Source organism: Oncorhynchus clarkii, chromosome 20 (genome assembly GCF_045791955.1).
Source record: "Oncorhynchus clarkii lewisi isolate Uvic-CL-2024 chromosome 20, UVic_Ocla_1.0, whole genome shotgun sequence".
Classification (NCBI taxonomy): domain Eukaryota; kingdom Metazoa; phylum Chordata; class Actinopteri; order Salmoniformes; family Salmonidae; genus Oncorhynchus; species Oncorhynchus clarkii.
Genome location: NC_092166.1, coordinates 2300373 through 2322320, shown reverse-complemented (window position 1 = coordinate 2322320; position 21948 = coordinate 2300373). Strand labels below are relative to the sequence as shown.

At 45.6% G+C, this 21948-nt stretch overlaps 1 protein-coding gene across 1 annotated transcript in view; it reads right to left on the bottom strand.

The window, feature by feature from the left end:
- Positions 1-20223, bottom strand: part of LOC139377209 (adenylate kinase 5) — a 188899-nt gene extending 168676 nt beyond the window's left edge. The window contains exons 1-4 of the mRNA XM_071120209.1: positions 19910-20223; positions 17657-17843; positions 11122-11289; positions 4832-5004 (exon numbers count right to left, since the gene is read on the bottom strand). Of these exons, the coding sequence (XP_070976310.1) occupies positions 4832-5004; positions 11122-11289; positions 17657-17843; positions 19910-19969 (588 nt within the window). The 5' untranslated portion in view covers positions 19970-20223. The remainder of the gene's footprint in view (positions 1-4831; positions 5005-11121; positions 11290-17656; positions 17844-19909) is intronic.
- Positions 20224-21948: the final 1725 nt, after the last annotated feature.

The window sequence follows — 21948 nt, the reverse complement described above, 5'->3', positions numbered from 1 at the left end:
GTTAACTGCCTTGTTCAGGGGGAACAGTGGGTTAACTGCCTTGTTCAGGGGAACAGTGGGTTAACTGCCTTGTTCAGGGGGAACAGTGGGTTAACTGCCTTGTTCAGGGGGAACAGTGGGTTAACTGCCTTGTTCAGGGGGAACAGTGGGTTAACTGCCTTGTTCAGGGGAACAGTGGGTTAACTGGTCTAGGAACAGTGGGTTAACTGCCTTGTTCAGGGGAACAGTGGGTTAACTGCCTTGTTCAGGGGGAACAGTGGGTTAACTGCCTTGTTCAGGGGGAACAGTGGGTTAACTGCCTTGTTCAGGGGGAACAGTGGGTTAACTGCCTTGTTCAGGGGGAACAGTGGGTTAACTGCCTTGTTCAGGGGGAACAGTGGGTTAACTGCCTTGTTCAGGGGGAACAGTGGGTTAACTGCCTTGTTCAGGGGGAACAGTGGGTTAACTGCCTTGTTCAGGGGGAACAGTGGGTTAACTGCCTTGTTCAGGGGGAACAGTGGGTTAACTGCCTTGTTCAGGGGGAACAGTGGGTTAACTGCCTTGTTCAGGGGAACAGTGGGTTAACTGCCTTGTTCAGGGGAACAGTGGGTTAACTGCCTTGTTCAGGGGGAACAGTGGGTTAACTGCCTTGTTCAGGGGAACAGTGGGTTAACTGCCTTGTTCAGGGGAACAGTGGGTTAACTGCCTTGTTCAGGGGGAACAGTGGGTTAACTGCCTTGTTCAGGGGAACAGTGGGTTAACTGCCTTGTTCAGGGGAACAGTGGGTTAACTGCCTTGTTCAGGGGGAACAGTGGGTTAACTGCCTTGTTCAGGGGGAACAGTGGGTTAACTGCCTTGTTCAGGGGGAACAGTGGGTTAACTGCCTTGTTCAGGGGAACAGTGGGTTAACTGGTCTAGGAACAGTGGGTTAACTGCCTTGTTCAGGGGAACAGTGGGTTAACTGCCTTGTTCAGGGGGAACAGTGGGTTAACTGCCTTGTTCAGGGGGAACAGTGGGTTAACTGCCTTGTTCAGGGGGAACAGTGGGTTAACTGCCTTGTTCAGGGGGAACAGTGGGTTAACTGCCTTGTTCAGGGGGAACAGTGGGTTAACTGCCTTGTTCAGGGGAACAGTGGGTTAACTGCCTTGTTCAGGGGGAACAGGGGGTTAACTGCCTTGTTCAGGGGGAACAGTGGGTTAACTGCCTTGTTCAGGGGGAACAGTGGGTTAACTGCCTTGTTCAGGGGGAACAGTGGGTTAACTGCCTTGTTCAGGGGGAACAGTGGGTTAACTGCCTTGTTCAGGGGAACAGTGGGTTAACTGCCTTGTTCAGGGGAACAGTGGGTTAACTGCCTTGTTCAGGGGGAACAGTGGGTTAACTGCCTTGTTCAGGGGAACAGTGGGTTAACTGCCTTGTTCAGGGGAACAGTGGGTTAACTGCCTTGTTCAGGGGGAACAGTGGGTTAACTGCCTTGTTCAGGGGAACAGTGGGTTAACTGCCTTGTTCAGGGGAACAGTGGGTTAACTGCCTTGTTCAGGGGAACAGTGGGTTAACTGCCTTGTTCAGGGGAACAGTGGGTTAACTGCCTTGTTCAGGGGAACAGTGGGTTAACTGCCTTGTTCAGGGGAACAGTGGGTTAACTGCCTTGTTCAGGGGAACAGTGGGTTAACTGCCTTGTTCAGGGGAACAGTGGGTTAACTGCCTTGTTCAGGGGGAACAGTGGGTTAACTGGTCTAGGAACAGTGGGTTAACTGCCTTGTTCAGGGGAACAGTGGGTTAACTGCCTTGTTCAGGGGAACAGTGGGTTAACTGCCTTGTTCAGGGGAACAGTGGGTTAACTGCCTTGTTCAGGGGAACAGTGGGTTAACTGCCTTGTTCAGGGGAACAGTGGGTTAACTGCCTTGTTCAGGGGAACAGTGGGTTAACTGCCTTGTTCAGGGGAACAGTGGGTTAACTGCCTTGTTCAGGGGAACAGTGGGTTAACTGCCTTGTTCAGGGGGAACAGTGGCTTAACTGGTCTAGGAACAGTGGGTTAACTGCCTTGTTCAGGGGAACAGTGGGTTAACTGCCTTGTTCAGAGGAACAGTGGGTTAACTGCCTTGTTCAGGGGAACAGTGGGTTAACTGCCTTGTTCAGGGGGAACAGTGGGTTAACTGCCTTGTTCAGGGGAACAGTGGGTTAACTGCCTTGTTCAGGGGAACAGTGGGCCTTGTTCAGGGGAACAGTGGGTTAACTGCCTTGTTTAGGGGAACAGTGGGTTAACTGCCTTGTTCAGGGGAACAGTGGGTTAACTGCCTTGTTCAGGGGAACAGTGGGTTAACTGCCTTGTTCAGGGGAACAGTGGGTTAACTGCCTTGTTCAGGGGAACAGTGGGTTAACTGCCTTGTTCAGGGGAACAGTGGGTTAACTGCCTTGTTCAGGGGAACAGTGGGTTAACTGCCTTGTTTAGGGGAACAGTGGGTTAACTGCCTTGTTCAGGGGAACAGTGGGTTAACTGCCTTGTTCAGGGGAACAGTGGGTTAACTGCCTTGTTCAGGGGAACAGTGGGTTAACTGCCTTGTTCAGGGGAACAGTGGGTTAACTGCCTTGTTCAGGGGAACAGTGGGTTAACTGCCTTGTTTAGGGGAACAGTGGGTTAACTGCCTTGTTCAGGGGAACAGTGGGTTAACTGCCTTGTTCAGAGGCAGATTGACAGATTTATACCTTGTCAGCTCGGGGATTCGATGCAGCAACCTTTAGGTTACTAGTCCAACGCTCTAAATACTAGGCTACCCTGCCGCCCATCAAGATAATGTTAGCCCGTCACGATAATGTTAGCCTGTCACGATAATGTTAGCCCGTTACGGTAATGTTAGCCCGTCACGATAATGTTAGCCCGTCACGATAATGTTAGCCCGTCACGATAATGTCAGCCCGTCAAGATACAGTCAGCCCGTCAAGATAATGTCAGCCCGTGACAATAATGTTAGCCCGTCACAATAATGTTAGCCCGTCACGATAATATTAGCCCGTCACGATAATGTCAGCCCATCAAGATAATGTCAGCCCGTCATGATAATGTCAGCCCGTCACTATAATGTTAGCCCGTCACGATAATGTTCTCCCGTCACGATAATGTTAGCCCGGCACGATAATGTTAGCCCATTACGGTAATGTTAGCCCATCAAGATAATGTTGCCCTGTCAAGATAATGTTAGCCCGTCACGATAATGTTAGCCCGTCACGATAATGTTAGCCGGGCAAGATAATGTTAGCGTGTCAAGATAATGTTAGTCGGTCAAGATAATGTTAGCCGGTCAAGATAATGTTAGCCGGTCAAGATAATGTTAGCGCGTCAAGATAATGTTAGCCCGTCAAGATAATGTTAGCCCATCAAGATAATGTTAGCCCGCAACGAAAATGTTAGCCCGTCAAGATAATGTTAGCCCGCCAAGGTAATGTTAGCCCGCCACGATAATGTTAGTCCGCCAAGATAATGTTAGCCCGTCACGATAATGTTAGTCCGCCAAGGTAATGTTAGCCCGCCACGATAATGTTAGCCTGTCAAAATAATGTTAGCCCGTCACAATGTTAGCCCATCAAGATAATGTTAGCCCGTCAAGATAATGTTACCCGATCAAGACAATTTTAGCCCATCGAGCTAAAGACAGGTCCCAAGGCAGGTCTTAGAAGTGACTCATCCAACCTGCATGGTTCATTGGACGAACTCCACTACACCCTTATTTGACCTTATCGTCATCTTCATCATCTTCCTCATCCTCGTCCCAATCCTCTCTGTAGTAACCCCAGGTGCAGGTACATCTCATATGTATTGCACTATACAGGGACCAGGGGATTGGATACATTATATAGGGACCAGGGGACTAGATACACTATACAGGGACCAGGGGACTCAATACATTATACAGGGACCAGGGGACTGGATACACTATACAGGGACCAGGGGACTGGATACATTATACAGGGACCAGGGGACTGGATACATTATACAGGGACCAGGATACACTATACAGGGACCAGGATACACTATACAGGGACCAGGATACACTATACAGGGACAAGGATACACTATACAGGGACCAGGGTACACTATACAGGGACCAGGATACACTATACAGGGACCAGGATACACTATACAGGGACCAGGATACACTATACAGGGACCAGGATACACTATACAGGGACCAGGATACACTATACAGGGACCAGGGGACTGGATACACTATACAGGGACCAGGATACACTATACAGGGACCAGGATACACTATACAGGGACCAGGATACACTATACAGGGATCAGGATACACTATACAGGGACCAGGATACACTATACAGGCACCAGGATACACTATACAGGGACCAGGGGACTGGATACACTATACAGGGACCAGGATACACTATACAGGGACCAGGATACACTATACAGGGACCAGGGGACTGGATACATTATACAGGGACCAGGATACACTATACAGGGACCAGGATACACTATACAGGGGCCAGGATACACTATACAGGAACCAGGATACACTATACAGGGACCAGGATACACTATACAGGGGCCAGGATACACTATACAGGGACCAGGACACACTATACAGGGACCAGGACACACTATACAGGGACCAGGATACACTATACAGGGACCAGGATACACTATACAGGGACCAGGATACACTATACAGGGACCAGGATACACTATACAGGGACCAGGATACACTATACAGGGACTGGGATGCACTATGTAGGGACTACATCCAACTCCCTGTGGGTGACTATCTATGTACTAAACAGGGAATAGGGATTAGGGATTAGGGAATAGGGATTAGGGAATAGGGTGAGACAAGCATACCTGAGGTGCCAGCTCCCCATTGGTGATGATCTTGGCGATGAGACTCCACTTCCTGTTGCTGGTGGCGTTGTGAATCATCTTCTTCCTGAGCAGCTCTCCTACAGAGACATACTGGAACCCATAGCACGCTGCTATCTTCAGACTCTGGGTTCCCTTACCACTGCCTGGCCCTCCTGGAGAGAGAGAGAGAGAGAGGGTGAGGGGAGGGTATAGGTGTAGTGATGAGAGGGTGAGGGGTGGGTATAGTGATGGGAGGGTGAGGGTGGGTATAGTTGTAGTGATGGGAGGGTGAGGGGTGAGGAGTGGGTATAGGTGATGGGAGGGTGAGGGGTGGGGGTAGGTGTAGTGATGGGAGGGGGAGGGGTGGGTGTAGGTGTAGTGATGGGGGGGTGATGGGTGGGTGTAGGTGTAGTGATGGGAGGGTGAGGGGGAGGGAAGGGTATAGGTGTAGTGATGGGAGGGTGAGGGGTGAGGAGTGGGTATAGTGATGGGAGGGGGAGGGGTGAGTATAGGTGTAGTGATGGGAGGGTGAGGGGTGGTTATAGGTGATGGGAGGGTGAGGGGTGGGTGTAGGTGTAGTGATGGGATGGTGAGGGGGAGGGGAGGGTATAGGTGTAGTGATGGGAGGGTGAGGGGTGGGTATAGGTGAAGTGATGGGAGGATGAGGGGTGGGTATAGGTGAAGTGATGGGAGGGTGAGGGGTGGGTATAGGTGTAGTCTGTCATAGTTGAAGTGTACCTATGATGAAAATTACAGGCCTCTCTCATCTTTTTAAGTGGGAGAACTTGCACAATTGGTGGCTGACTAAATACGTTTTTTTGCCCCACTGTATACTGTATATACAGTGTTGTAACGATGTGCAAATAGTTAAAGTACACATGGAGTAAAACAAACATACAGTCAATAACACAATAGAAAAGTATGTTTACAGTGTGTGCAAATGAGGTGAGATAAGGGAGGTAAGGCAATAAATAGGTCATTGTGACAAAATAATTACAATATGGCATTTAAACAGTGGAGTGATGGATGTGCAGAAGATGAATGTGAAAGTATAGATACTGGGGTGCAAAGGAGCAAGATAAATAAATACATACTATATGGGGATGATAAGCATTTTGCTACGGCTGGCCATGCTTTCCACCTGGCTACCCCTACCCCGGTCAACAGCACTGCACCCCCCACAGCAACGTGCCCAAACCTCCCCCATTTCTCCTTCACCCATATCCAGATAGCCGATGTTCTTAAAGAGCTGCAATATATGAACTACTACAAATCAGCTGGGCTAGACAATCTGGACCCTCTCTTTTTAAAATGATCTGCCAAAATTGTTGCAACCCCTATTACTAGATTGTTCAACCTCTCTTTCGTATCGTCTGAGATTCGCAAAGATTGGAAAGCTGCCGCGGTCATCCCCCTCTTCAAAGGGGGAGACACTCTAGACCCAAACTGCTACAGACTTATATCTATCCTACCCTGCCTTTCTAAGGTCTGCGAAAGCCAAGTTAACAAACAGATCACCGACCACTTTGAATCCCACCGTACCTTCTCCACTATGCAATCTGGTTTCAGAGCTGATCATGGGTGCACCTCAGCCACGCTCAAGGTCCTAAACGATATCATAACCGCCATCGATAAGAGACAGTACTGTGCAGCTGTATTCATCGACTTTGCCAAGGCTTTCGACTCTGTCAATCATCACATTATTATCACAATCCGACTCAAGAGCCTTGATTTCTCAAATGACTGCCTCGCCTGGTTCACCAACTACTTCTCTGATAGAGTTCAGTGTGTCAAATCGGAGGGCCTGTTGTCCGGACCGGGGGCAGTCTCTATGGGGGTGCCACAGGGTTCAATTCTCAGGCCGACTCTTTTCTCTGTGTACATCAATGATGTAGTTCTTGCTGCGGGTGATTCTTTGATCCACCACTATGCAGACGACACCATTCTGTATACCTCTGGCCCTTCTTTGGACACTGTGTTAACTAACCTCCAGACGAGCTTCAATGACATACAACTCTCCTTCCGTGGCCTCCAACTGCTCTTAAATGCAAGTAAAACTAAATGCATGCTCTACAACCGATCACTGTCCGCACCTGCCCGCCCGTCCAGCATCACTACTCCGGACGGTTCTGACTTGTGAATATGTGGACAACTACAAATACCTAGGTGTCTGGTTAGACTGTAAACTCTCCTTCCAGACTCACATTAAGCATCTCCAATTAAATCTGGAATCAGCTTCCTATATCGCAACAAAGCCTCCTTCATTCATGCTGCCAAACATACCCTCGTAAAACTGACCATCCTACCGATCCTCGACTTTGGTGATGTCATTTATAAAATAGCCTCCAACACTCTACTCAACAAATTGGATGCAGTCTATCACAGTGCCATCCATTTCATCACCAAAGCCCCATATACCACCCACCACTGTGACCTGTATGCTCTCGTTGGCTGGCCATCGCTTCATAGTCGTCGCCAAACCCACTGGCTCCAAGTCACCGACAAGTCTCTGCTAGGTAAAGCCCCGCCTTATCTCAGCTCACTGGTCACCATAGCAACACCCACCCGTAGCACACGCTCCAGCAGGTATATCTCAATGGTCACCCCCAAAGCCAATTCCTCCTTTGGCCGCCTTTCCTTCCAGTTCTCTGCTGCCAATGACTGGAACGAACTGCAGAAATCCCTGAAGCTGGAGACTCATATCTCGTTCACTAGCTTTAAGCACCAGCTGTCAGAGCAGCTCACAGATCACTGCACCTGTACATAGCCCATCTGTAAATAGCCCATCTATCTAACTACCTTATCCCCATACTGTATTTATTTATCTTGCTCCTTTGCACCCCAGTATCTCTACTTGCACATTCATCTTCTGCACATCTACCATTCCAGTGTTTAATTGCTATATTGTAATTACTTTGCCACCATGACCTATGTATTGCCTTAACTCCCTGATCTTACCTAATTTCCACAGAATGTATATAGACTTTTTCTACTGTATTATTGACTGTATGTTTGTTTATTCCATGTGTAACTCTGTGTTGTTGTTTGTATTGAACTGCTTTGCTTTATCTTGGCCAGGTCGCAATTGTAAATGAGAACTTGTTCTCAACTGGCCTACCTGATTAAATAAAGGTGAAATACATTTTTTTAAATAATAATTTCTCTCTCCCGCCCTATCGCATTCTCTTTCACCCTCCCTCCCTCTCTATATTTTACCCCCCCCCCCCTCCCTCCCTCTCTATATTTTACCCCCCCCCCCCCTCCCTCCCTCTCTATATTTTACCCCCCCCCCTCCCCCCACTCTCTCCTTTCTCCCACACAGCCAGAGGTGGGTATAGAACACAGAGAAATACGATTTACTTATTTTTGGTGCCATTCAGAAAGCTGCCAGAGCCCGAGGCCTAAGGCATTATGAACTGCTAGCAGTAATCTATAGTGAGCTCCAACAGGACTGTGACCATCGTTGTTGTTGTTTTGGCTCTGTACTCCAGCCCTTTTGATTTGCAATGACACAATGACTATGAGGTTAAAGTGCAGATTGTCAGCTTCAGTTTGAATGTTTTCAGCTGTACAACTGACTTTCCCCTTTACTTTTCTATTCTCGTCTACAATAAAAAGGGACTCCAAAATGACACAATACATTATTTACCATTCATTTCTATTGGGCACAAAATAATCAGAAACACAACCAAAACAAACAGCAAATGCACCCAACAGATGTGTAGAGTCACACGCTGGATGTCGTCATTGCATGCTAGGAATACTAAACTTTAGACTACTTTAATACACATTAATTTAGTTAATTTGTCCCAATACTTTGGGTCTCCTAGACTGGGGGCACGATGCACAAAAAGTGATATAATTTATAAACGGTTCACGCGATGTGGAGGAACATACACTGACAGTCTGCACTCAGAGAGCTGCACTCAGAGAGCTGCACTCAGAGAGCTGCACTCGTAGAGCTGCACTCAGAGAGCTGCACTCAGAGAGCTGCACTCAGAGAGCTGCACTCAGAGAGCTGCACTCAGAGAGCTGCACTCGTAGAGCTGCACTCGTAGAGCTGCACTCGTAGAGCTGCACTCGTAGCGCTGCACCCGTAGAGCTGCACTCAAAGAGCTGCACTCGTAGAGCTGCACTCAGAGAGCTGCACTCATAGAGCTGCACTCAGAGAGCTGCACTCAGAGAGCTGCACTCGTAGAGCTGCACTCGTAGAGCTGCACTCAGAGAGCTGCACTCAGAGAGCTGCACTCAGAGAGCTGCACTCAGAGAGCTGCACTCGTAGAGCTGCACCCGTAGAGCTGCACCCGTAGAGCTGCACTCGTAGAGCTGCACTCGTAGAGCTGCACTCAGAGAGCTGCACTCATAGTCATTATGTCATTTAAAATCCAAAGTACGTACAGAGCCAAAACAACAAATCATGTGTCGCTGTCCCAATGCTGTTGGAGCTCACTGTACGTACTGGCTTTAATCTGTTTCTACTGTCAATCCCTCTCCTTTCCCTCAGGGTCACAAGGTCCTCAGCACGGCTGGTTTTTGATTCTAACCCTAATCTATTTCTATGATAAACTAGACCCCTCTCCTTTTCCTCATAACCACAAATTCCTCTAACCCTCCAACTCCCAAGCGTATGGCCAATCAATCAAACAATCAAGCAATCCCTATATTATATATCATCTATGTGTTGTAGACTATATCATATATCATCTATCTGTTGTAGACTATATTATATATCATCTATGTGTTGTAGACTATATTATATATCATCTATCTGTTGTAGACTATATTATATATCATCTATGTGTTGTAGATTATATTATATATCATCTATGTGTTGTAGACTATATTATATATCATCTATCTGTTGTAGACTATATTATATATCATCTATCTGTTGAACCTATGGGCCCTGGTCTATAGTAGTGCACTATATAGGGAATAGGGCTCTGGTCTATAGTAGTGTACTATATAGGGAATAGGGCTCTGGTCTATAGTAGTGTACTATATAGGGAATAGGGCTCTGGTCTATAGTAGTGTACTATATAGGGAATAGGGCTCTGGTCTAAAGTAGTGTACTATATAGGGAATAGGGCTCTGGTCTATAGTAGTGTACTATATAGGGAATAGGGCTCTGGTCTATAGTAGTGTACTATATAGGGAATAGGGCTCTGGTCTAAAGTAGTACCACTATATAGGGAATAGGACTCTGGTCTATGGTAGTGCACTATATAGGGAACAGGGCTCTGGTCTTTAGTAGTGTACTATATAGGGAACAGGGCTCTGGTCTATAGTAGTGCACTATATAGGGAACAGGGCTCTGGTCTATAGTAGTGTACTATATAGGGAACAGGGCTCTGGTCTATAGTAGTGTACTGTATAGGGAACAGGGCTCTGGTCTATAGTAGTGCACTATATAGGGAACAGGGCTCTGGTCTATAGTAGTGTACTGTATAGGGAACAGGGCTCTGGTCTATAGTAGTGCACTATATAGGGAACAGGGTGCCATCAGGGTGCAAGTCAAGGTGAACTGATAGTGTAGTCGAGGCTGTAAACTGGGACATACAGGCGGAAGTTAATGACGTGTGATCAGTGACAGGATAGGTGTGATACGTATCTAGCAGTGTGAATGGAATGTCCTTTGTTTCCTGCCGGCCTTATCCTTTTAAGGAAGAGAAACCATCCATAGAACTCACCATGGAAACCAATACAATCCTTAATTTGCCTACAGTTTTTGTTTTTCTCTCCCCTTGTTCAGATGGCAAAGGGAAGGAACAGTCACAGACAGAAATGCCCACGTCCTGGCACACACACACATACTGTAGGCAGCAGGCATGCATACTCACACACCTATGCACCCCAAAGGTTAAAGGTTATGGTCTGGGTTAGAGGTCAAGGTGCTAGGGTCGGTGCTATGGTTAGGGTCAGGGATAGAGGTTAGGCTGCTAGGGTCGGTGCTATGGTTAGGGTCAGGGGTCACAGTGCTAGGTTCGGTGCTATGGTTAGGGTCAGGGTTAGAGGTTAGGCTGCTAGGGTCGGTGCTATGGTTAGGGTCAGGGATAGAGGTCACAGTGCTAGGGTCGGTGCTATGGTTAGGGTCAGGGTTCGAGGTCACAGTGCTAGGGTCGATGCTATGGTTAGGGTCAGGGTTAGAGGTCACGGTGCTAGGGTCGGTGCTATGGTTAGGGTTAGAGGTTACAGTGCTAGGGTTGGTGCTATGGTTAGGGTCAGGGTTAGAGGTCACAGTGCTAGGGTCGGTGCTATGGTTAGGGTTAGAGGTTAAACAGGTTGTTTACCGATGATGAGGATGACTTTGGGTCGTGGTCTGGAGGGGTCGAACACCTCGTACTCCTCGATGAGTTCAGCGGTCTCCGACAGGTCTGAATCACTCTCAATGGAGAACTGGCTGATGGGAGGGAGGCGGTCGTAGCGCCGGTATGGGAAGTTGGGACTGTCTGGGAGCACTGAGGGGAGAAAACACACACAGGTGAGCAGGCAGGCACACACACACACACACACACACACACACACTCACACACACAGACACAGACGCACACACACAGACACACACACAGACACACACGACACACACACACACACACACACAGACACAGACGCACACACACAGACACACACACAGACACACACACAGACACACACACTCACACACACACACACACACACACACACACAGAAGTTGTTATTCAACAAGAGCTTGTTTCTTACATGTTTCTATTACCACTTTGATCCACATCAGTTCATTGACTAATGAATTAACTAACACAACGCTGAATTAGTCACATACTATAAGATACAGCCCTAAGAGGGACAGACACTGTACTGGCTATGGCTTTAGGTACCATGACAGACCATCAGGTCAATGTTGTAACAGGGGAAAGCACAGAAACTCTCGGTCTCTTGACAATAGAACAGTCATCTTATTAAATGAAACAAACACAGACTCTTAAAAGCCAATCAATGTATTTATGTATAGTGCGACCAGCGTCACATTCAATCAATTGAACAATCAATCAAGGAATCATCCCTTATATCGAACCCTTTCATTTCAGAATGGCAGTGTTCATAAAGCAACCAGCCTCGAAATCAATCAAATTGAAAATCAATCAAAAATCATTTTCAGAAAAGGATTTTAGGATCAAATTTGGTAAACTGTTTAACTGCAGCTTAACAGACACAGGCAAAGCAAGAATAAACATTATGGAAAACCCCAAGCTTCAGAATAAACATCACATTCTGGAAAACCCCAAGCTGAGCCACACAGTGCCAAGTCTCAGACTCAACATCAAACCAAACGACCAATTTCTCTTTCCAGACACTTTGCATCTGTTTCCCTTCTATCAGCACCTGAGGGTATGAAACATGTTCCACAACGACTGGCTCTGACTGCGTCCCTAATGCCACCCTGTTCACTACTACATTAGACCAGAGCCCTATTCCCTATATAGCACACTACTATAGACCAGGGCCCTATTCCCTATATAGTGCACTACTATAGACCAGAGCCCTATTCTCTATATAGTACACTACTATAGACCAGAGCCCTATTCCCTATATAGTACACTACTATAGACCAGAGCCCTATTCCCTATATAGTGCACTGCTATAGACCAGAGCCCTATTCCCTATATAGTGCACTATTATAGACCAGAGCCCTATTCCCTATATAGTGTACTACTATAGACCAGAGCCCTATTCTCTATATAGTACACTACTATAGACCAGAGCCATATTCCCTATATAGTACACTACTATAGACCAGAGCCCTATTCCCTATATAGTACACTACTATAGACCAGAGCCCTATTCCCTATATAGTGCACTACTATAGACCAGAGCCCTATTCCCTATATAGTGCACTACTATAGACCAGAGCCCTATTCCCTATATAGTACACTACTATAGACCAGAGCCCTATTCCCTCTATAGTACACTACTATAGACCAGAGCCCTATTCCCTATATAGTACACTACTATAGACCAGAGCCCTATTCCCTATATAGTGCACTGCTATAGACCAGAGCCCTATTCCCTATATAGTACACTACTATAGACCAGAGCCCTATTCACTATATAGTGGTACTACTATAGACCAGAGCCCTATTCCCTATATAGTACACTACTATAGACCAGAGCCCTATTCACTATATAGTGGTACTACTATAGACCAGAGCCCTATTCCCTATATAGTACACTACTCTAGACCAGAGCCCTATTCCCTATATAGTGGTACTACTATAGACCAGAGCCCTATTCCCTATATAGTACACTACTATAGACCAGAGCCCTATTCCCTATATAGTACACTACTTTAGACCAGAGCCCTATTCACTATATAGTGGTACTACTATAGACCAGAGCCCTATTCCCTATATAGTACACTACTCTAGACCAGAGCCCTATTCCCTATATAGTGGTACTACTATAGACCAGAGCCCTATTCCCTATATAGTACACTACTATAGACCAGAGCCCTATTCCCTATATAGTACACTACTTTAGACCAGAGCCCTATTCCCTATATAGTACACTACTTTAGACCAGAGCCCTATTCCCTATATAGTGCACTACTATAGACCAGAGCCCTATTCCCTATATAGTACACTACTATAGACCAGAGCCCTATTCCCTATATAGTACACTACTTTAGACCAGAGCCCTATTCCCTATATAGTACACTACTTTAGACCAGAGCCCTATTCCCTATATAGTGCACTACTATAGACCAGAGCCCTATTCCCTATATAGTGCACTACTATAGACCAGAGCCCTATTCCCTACTACTATAGACCAGAGCCCTATTCCCTATATAGTACACTACTATAGACCAGAGCCCTATTCCCTATATAGTGTACTACTATAGACCAGAGCCCTATTCCCTATATAGTGCACTACTATAGACCAGAGCCCTATTCCCTACTACTATAGACCAGAGCCCTATTCCCTATATAGTACACTACTATAGACCAGAGCCCTATTCCCTATATAGTACACTACTCTAGACCAGAGCCCTATTCCCTATATAGTGGTACTACTATAGACCAGAGCCCTATTCCCTATATAGTACACTACTATAGACCAGAGCCCTATTCCCTACTACTATAGACCAGAGCCCTATTCCCTATATAGTACACTACTATAGACCAGAGCCCTATTCCCTACTACTATAGACCAGAGCCCTATTCCCTATATAGTACACTACTATAGACCAGAGCCCTATTCCCTATATAGTACACTACTATAGACCAGAGCCCTATTCCCTATATAGTACACTAGTATAGACCAGAGCCCTATTCCCTATATCGTGCACTACTATAGACCAGAGCCCTATTCCCTATATAGTACACTACTATAGACCAGAGCCCTATTCCCTACTACTATAGACCAGAGCCCTATTCCCTATATAGTACACTACTATAGACCAGAGCCCTATTCCCTACTACTATAGACCAGAGCCCTATTCCCTATATAGTACACTACTATAGACCAGAGCCCTATTCCCTATATAGTACACTACTATAGACCAGAGCCCTATTCCCTATATAGTACACTACTATAGACCAGAGCCCTATTCCCTATATAGTGCTACTACTATAGACCAGAGCCCTATTCCCTATATAGTGCACTACTATTGACCAGAGCCCTATTCCCTATATAGTACACTACTATAGACCAGGGCCCTATTCCCTATATAGTGCACTACTATAGACCAGGGCCCTATTCCCTATATAGTGTAATACTATAGACCAGGGCCCTATTTCCTATATAGTGTACTACGAGTGTTAATGACTCCAACCTAAGTGCACACTTCCGACTTTAACAGTACATACACTTAGGTTAGAGTCATTAAAACTTGTTTTTCAACCACTCCGCAAATGTCTCGTTAACAAACTATAGTTTTGGCAAGTCGGCTAGGACATCTACTTTGTGCATGACACAAGTAATTTTTCCAACAATTGTTTACAGACAGATTATTTCACTCATAATTCACTGTATCACAATTCCAGTGGGTCAGAAGTTTACATACACTAAGTTGACTGTGCCTTTAAACAGCTTGGAAAATTCCAGAAAATGATGTCATGGCTTTAGAAGCTTCTGATAGGCTAATTGACATCATTTGAGACAATTGGAGGTGCACCTGTGGATGTATTTCAAGGCCTACCTTCAAACTCAGTGCCTCTTTGCTTGACATCATGGGAAAATCTAAAGAAATCAGCCAAGACCTCATAAAAAAAATTGTAGACCTCCACAAGTCTGGTTCATCCTTGGGAGCAATTTCCAAACGTCTGAAGGTACCACGTTCATCTGTACAAACAATAGTACGCAAGTATAAACACCATGGGACCACGCAGCCGTCATACCGCTCAGGAATGAGAGGCGTTCTGTCTCCTACAGATTAACGTACTTTGGTACGAAAAGTGCAAATCAATCCCAGAACAACAGCAAAGGACCTTGTGAAGATGCTGGAGGAAACAGGTACAAAAGTATCTATATCCACAGTAAAACAAGTCCTATATCGACATAACCTGAAAGGCCGCTCAGCAAGGAAGAAGCCACTGCTCCAAAACCGCCATAATAAAGCCAGTCTATGGTTTGCAACTGCACATGGAGACAAAGATTGTACTTTTTGGACAAATTTCCTCTGGTCTGATGAAACAAAAATAGAACTGTTTGGCCATAATGACCATCGTTAGGTTTGGAGGAAAAAACAGGAAGCTTGCAAGCCGAAGAACACGATCTTAACCGTGAAGCACGGGGGTGGCAGCATCATGTTGTGGGGGTGGCAGCATCATGTTGTGGGGTGGCAGCATCATGTTGTGGGGGTGCTTTTCTGCAGGAGGGACTGGTGCACTTCACTAAATAGATGGCATCATGAGGTAGGAAAATTATATGGATATATTGAAGTAACATCTCAAGACTCTCGCAGAACTGAAAAAGCGTGTGTGAGCAAGGAGGCCTACAAACGTGACTCCGTTACACCAGCTTTGTCAGGTGGAATGGGACAAAATTCACCCAACCTACTGTGGGAAGCTTGTGGAATGCTACCCGAAACGTTTGACCCAAGTTAAACAATTTAAAGGAAGGGCCTCCCGAGTGGCGCAGTGGTCAAGGGCGCTGTACTGCAGTGCCAGCTGTGCCACCAGAGACTCTAGGTTCGCGCCCAGGCTCTGTCGTAACCGGCCGTGACCGGGTGGTCCGTGGGGCGACGCACAATTGGCCTAGCATCGTCTGGGTTATGGAGGGTTTGGCCGGTAGGGATATCCTTGTCTCATCACGCACCAGCGACTCCTGTGGCGGGCCAGGCGCAGTGCGCGCTAACCAAGGTGGCCAGGTGCACGGTGTTTCCTCCGACACATTGGTGCAGCTGGCTTCCTGGTTGGATGCGCGCTGTTTTAAGAAGCAGTGCGGCTTGTGTATCGGAGGACGCATGACTTTCAACCTTCGTCTCTCCCGAGCCCGTACGGGAGTTGTAGCGATGAAGTAGCTACTAAACAATTGGATACCACGAAATTGGGGAGAAAAAGGGGTAAAATGTTTAAAAAATAATCATAATTTAAAGGCAAACCAAATACTAACTGAGTGTACGTAAACTTCTGACCCACTGGGAATGGGATGAAAGAAATGCAAGCTTAAATAAATCATTCATTATTCTGACATTTCACATTGTTAAAATAAAGTGGTGCCCTGACCGTAGAGAGCTTTTAATTCTCTATGTTGGGGTGTGACTAGGGAGGGTCATCTAGGTGATTATGGTTGGTTCCCAATCAGAGGCAGCTTTTTGTCGTTGTCTCTGATTGTTAAATCATATTTAGGCAGCCATTTCCCTTTTTGTGCTTTGTGGGATCTTGACTATGGATAGTTGCCTGTTAGCTCTATTGTTTAGCTTCACGTTTCGTTTTGAGATTATTGATTTGTTTTGCTGTGAGTTTCACTTAGTAAATAAAAGATGTGGAAACCAGATCACGCTGTGCTTTGGTCCACTTATTATGACGATCGTGACGAGTGGTGATCCTAACTGACCTGAGACAGGGATTTTTTTTTTTACACAGATTAAATGTCAGGAATTGTGTCAAAACTTGAGTTTAAATGTATTTGGCTAAAGAGTGTATGTAAACTTCCGACTTCACCTGTATCTATTGTACAGCTATCTATTCAGCTGCAACAATAACCTTACACCAGGCTAGAACGGGTGGACAGACAGACATCTTTAGCGTCTCATTCAGAAGGGATACTGATCTTGAGGTTTTGAGACAATGTTATTTACAGGGAAACCCTGCCCAGCCACTCCTAACTATCCCTGTGCCTTTGACCCCTAACTAGGAGCACCGCTACACTACAATAGCTGCCCTCTGCTCCAACCTCTGTGCGAGTCTGTGTCTCTTCCGGAGGTGTTGGAATAAACGCAGAACACAACATTTCCATTGGACAGTTACAGTAAGTTATCTCTGCTAATAATGTACTATCTATCCAGCTGCTACAATAGCATTACCCCCAGGTTAGAATGGGTGGACAGACACAACATCTTGTCTTTTAGGGTATTGCTCCTGATCTCAATGTTTTTCCAGGAGTAACCTCGACACTCACTCTGTATTTCGTCCATTCCTCATGTCCTCTCTCCATGCCTCTTTTTCCTCAAAATGGTTTGGAGGAAATGACCAGAGTGGGAGACCTTGGATCTTCTCCTCCAATACGGTTTGGGAAGGAGGGAGGATGCAAGGAATCGAGGAAAGACTAATTGAAAAAAGAGCCTCCTCAGCCCTCTCACTACTCACTCCTTGTGTGGCAGAACACACACACACACACACAACTCACCGTTTCTGAAGAAGGACCTACGTGACTGTCCTCCGTTAAGGGGGGGAAGGGACTTCTTCTCCTGGCCGACGAATGTGTCCCACCGGACCCTGTCTGGTCCCCCGAGCTCCCTCACCTTCTTTAGACACACCTCCAGGTAGTCTATAGGGTCCTCTGGTTTATAGTACATCAACCCTGTCAACAAGCTCTGGAGAAGACAAATACAACATCAACAACAATAATAACAACAACCCAATGAGAGAGACAGATACATAACCCTAACCTTGACCCCAGACCCTGACCTCTAACCCTAACCCAGACCGTGACCTCTAAACCTAACCAGTCTTAACCCTAACCCCAAACCCTGACCTCTAACCCTAACCAGTTTTAACCCTAACCCCAGACCCTGACCTCTAACCCTAACCAGTCTTAACCCTAACCCTAACCAGTCTTAACCCTAACCAGTCTTAACCCTAACCCTAACTAGTCTTAACCCTAACCCTAACCAGTCTTAACCCTAACCCAGACCCTGACCTCTAACCCTAACCAGTCTTAACCCTAACCCAGACCCTGACCTCTAACCCTAACCAGTCTTAACCCTAACCCAGACCCTGACCTCTAACCCTAACCAGTCTTAACCCTAACCCTTAAGCAGTCTTAACCCTAACACTAACCACGGACCACTAGAGGCTTAGAGAACCTGAACCCTGTCAACAGGCTCTGGAGAAAACAACACAATGGGAGAGACCGATACATAACCCTAAACCTGAACCTTAACCCTGACCCTTAACCCTGACCCCTTAACCTCTTCTAACCCTAACAGATACATGTTGATGTTATTACATTGTTTTAAGACTTGAAACGTAATCGTAGAGCATTGTACATTTCTGCACTGTGTTTTCACAGGTGTGTTAGATCAGCACAACACTCCGTCACGATTGTAGGGAATTACCCAAGTATCCCAGCCTGGGTTAACTTATTACAGTTGATAGAAGCTGACATCCATAGGAAAGACCCAGGCCTTCTATCTATGTTGACTGTACTGTTCTCTAGTAGGAACACAAACGAAGGAATCCCTTTATGTGAGACTTTTCTTTTCACCCATGTAGAGAGAAATACCACTTAAGTATGTTTGTGTTTACGTTGGTGATTGCTTGTGTGTCTGTCATTCTTTAACCCTGCAGGTTCTTAAACAATGCTCCCCCCCCCCCCCGAGACTAAAGACACGCTTTCAAACTAAGCATCCACCCTCTTCTTCTCCGTCCCAAACGGCGCCCTTACATAAGTGTTAGAACTAGCCTATTGGCCCTGGTCAAAAGTAGTGCACTATGTAGGGAATAGGGTGCCCTTTGGGCAGCTACAGTCAACCCATTGATTTACAGTTGTATTTTCCAACCCAACACAATGGACTGGGGGTGGGGCCAAAGATTTACAGGACGGTTCATTGATTTATGGGTTACAAAATATATCTATTTTTTTATAATAATATTTTTGATCGGGAAAATGACTCAAATGCTTGGTAGAACCTCCACTGTGTTAACTATACTACTAAAAAAAAGTATGAATATACAATTAACTAAACATATTAAAAACAATACAAATAAAATGCATATCTATTTTTTTTAAAGCATTGCCCTATCTATTCAAAGGTTAAGAATGTGTCTGGTTAGTGTTAGGAAATATATATTCATTATTGAAACACACTGAAATAGAACGAACTATGCAGAATGTCTTGAATATGTAATAATATTTGTGGTGGGTCTCTCTCTCTCTCTGCCTGAGAGTTGGAAACATTAATTTCACACCATGACTCGAATTGGTTACCCAACTTGATGTATGTATGTATTTATTTAGTTGCTACAGCATCAGTCCGTTGTCTTCTTAATTAATAACATTATCTGGCTGAAAATAAACATGAATAAAACCTATATTGTCATTGGTTATATTGGATTAGATTCGACCATTTCAAACGTGATATGAAACCTTTCAAACGCTACACTCTGATTGATCCTGAACTGAAACAAAAAGATGGATGGGATATATGCAGTATGCACTTATTTATATGGTACGGCTACTGTAGCTATCATTTAGGCTCCACACACGGTCTCATTTATCCATTTACTAAAAACCACTTAGCCTAATGTGAACGACTAAACGAATCTCTTTTTTTTTCAAACACTAAAGGACAATACCCTAATGAATCTGTAATACTGCCATCGATAAAAGTATTGTAACTGAATCCCGCGAAGCCAAAGCCCATTCAGTTGATCTCACCTCAAACAGTTGAGGTATCTCCCGCCTGGTGAGATACTCCTTAGCGTCGTTGGTATTCATCTCGACGGTTGTAGATGGGAGAGAGATTCTGGACGATATCACTCCGTTCTCGAATCCTCCGGCTTTGCTTTCAGTACAACAACAATAACAACAACAAAAAAACAAAAAATGTACGTTTTCGCGTTGTCTGTATCGGTTTGTTGATACTAGTCTACCTGTGAATGGACCCACCGAACTCCCGAGGTTTGACAGAAGCTCAGAACATTTTAACCTTCACTTCATATCTGGATTCCAGGAGGAGGAGGAGAAAGGAAGGCAATGCCACCTTCTTTAGAGAGAGCTGTGTGGCTATCTAGTCTTTTTCCTTCCTTATGGTATGCTACTCCTTCTTCTACTGCTACCGCGTCTGCACCGCTGCTGCTCTGGTCTGATCTTCACAGAACGAGACTGACACAAATTGGTCCCTATCTGCGCATTCAGTGCCTTAGCTTTGAGCGTCTGTGGGCGTCTCACTCTGTGCGCCGCGCTGTGCCAAAATCAACAGCACAACGGACAGAGTGAAGCCTACCTACAGATGTAGGATATTCATTTGAGCCAGTTTGCTACGAAGGAAAATAATATGGCAGCAACAGGACATGTGAATTATTATGTGGATTATAATTCGTGGACATTTCTAAGGGCTGATACATTTTTCGTTATGGCAAATCAAGTCTGACATTTCAAAGTGGAAATTACAAACTTTGGAAGACTTTTTAAAACTCATATACACAACATGTTTGCATTTCCCGGTTGTGCAGGAACATTCTCAGCAACAAAAGAGAGTTCAAATTAAGATCCTACATCTGTAACTAGTGTGGAGTGGATTTGTTAAATCATTTTTGTACCCTGTCAAATAAGATCTAAACTCTCTGGGTCGCATCCCGAATGGTAGCCTTTTCCCTCTTTAGTGCACTACTTTGAATGGCAGCCTTTTCCCTCTTTAGTGCACTACTTTGAATGGTAGCCTTTTCCCTCTTTAGTGCACTACTTTGAATGGTAGCCTTTTCCCTCTTTAGAGCACTACTTTGAATGGCAGCCTTTCCCTCTTTAGTGCACTACTTTGAATGGCAGCCTTTTCCCTCTTTAGTGCACTACTTTGAATGGTAGCCTTTTCCCTCTTTAGTGCACTACTTTGAATGGTAGCCTTTTCCATCTTTAGTGCACTACTTTGAATGGCAGCCTTTTCCCTCTTTAGTGCACTACTTTGAATGGCAGCCTTTTCCCTCTTTAGTGCACTACTTTGAATGGCAGCCTTTTCCCTCTTTAGTGCACTACTTTGAATGGCAGCCTTTTCCCTCTTTAGTGCACTACTTTGAATGGCAGCCTTTTCAGTTAATTCTTCTTACCCTGCTACGTTATTTTTCCTAACCTGCAGCGTTAATTCTCATACCCTGCTATGTTAAATATTCTAACCTTTTACATGAATTCTCCTAACCTTCTGCGTTAATTCTCCTAACCTTCGGCTTCCATCAGTTCCGAGAAACCATCAATGTCACCACACTGGTTTCAATCCCTGATGTGGAGGGAGTGGGTTCTTCTGGTCCTGGAGAGATCCACAGCCAGGCTGTGCAGGTGTTTGTTTTAGCCCAGCACTTACAACCTCTAATCATCAAGTCTTTGATACGTTTATCAGGCTTGTCAGAGGCAGGATTGATGAGCACTCTGTTACAATCATACTCATTACACATCATTCACACGAGTGTGAATATTCCTTGTTTTACTATCCTTGTGTGGACTTTTTGGGGATTTGAGGTCCCAACAAGGATAGAAGAACCAACACACACACACACGCACACACACACACACACACACACACACACACACACACACACACACACACACACACTTACATACACGGTTGTCATACTCATCATTAGCTCCAACTGACACACGTATCAGCCATTATACCCCCACAGCTGGTCCAACGTATCAGCCATTATACCCCCACAGCTGGTCCAACGTATCAGCCATTATACCCCCACAGCTGGTCCAACGTATCA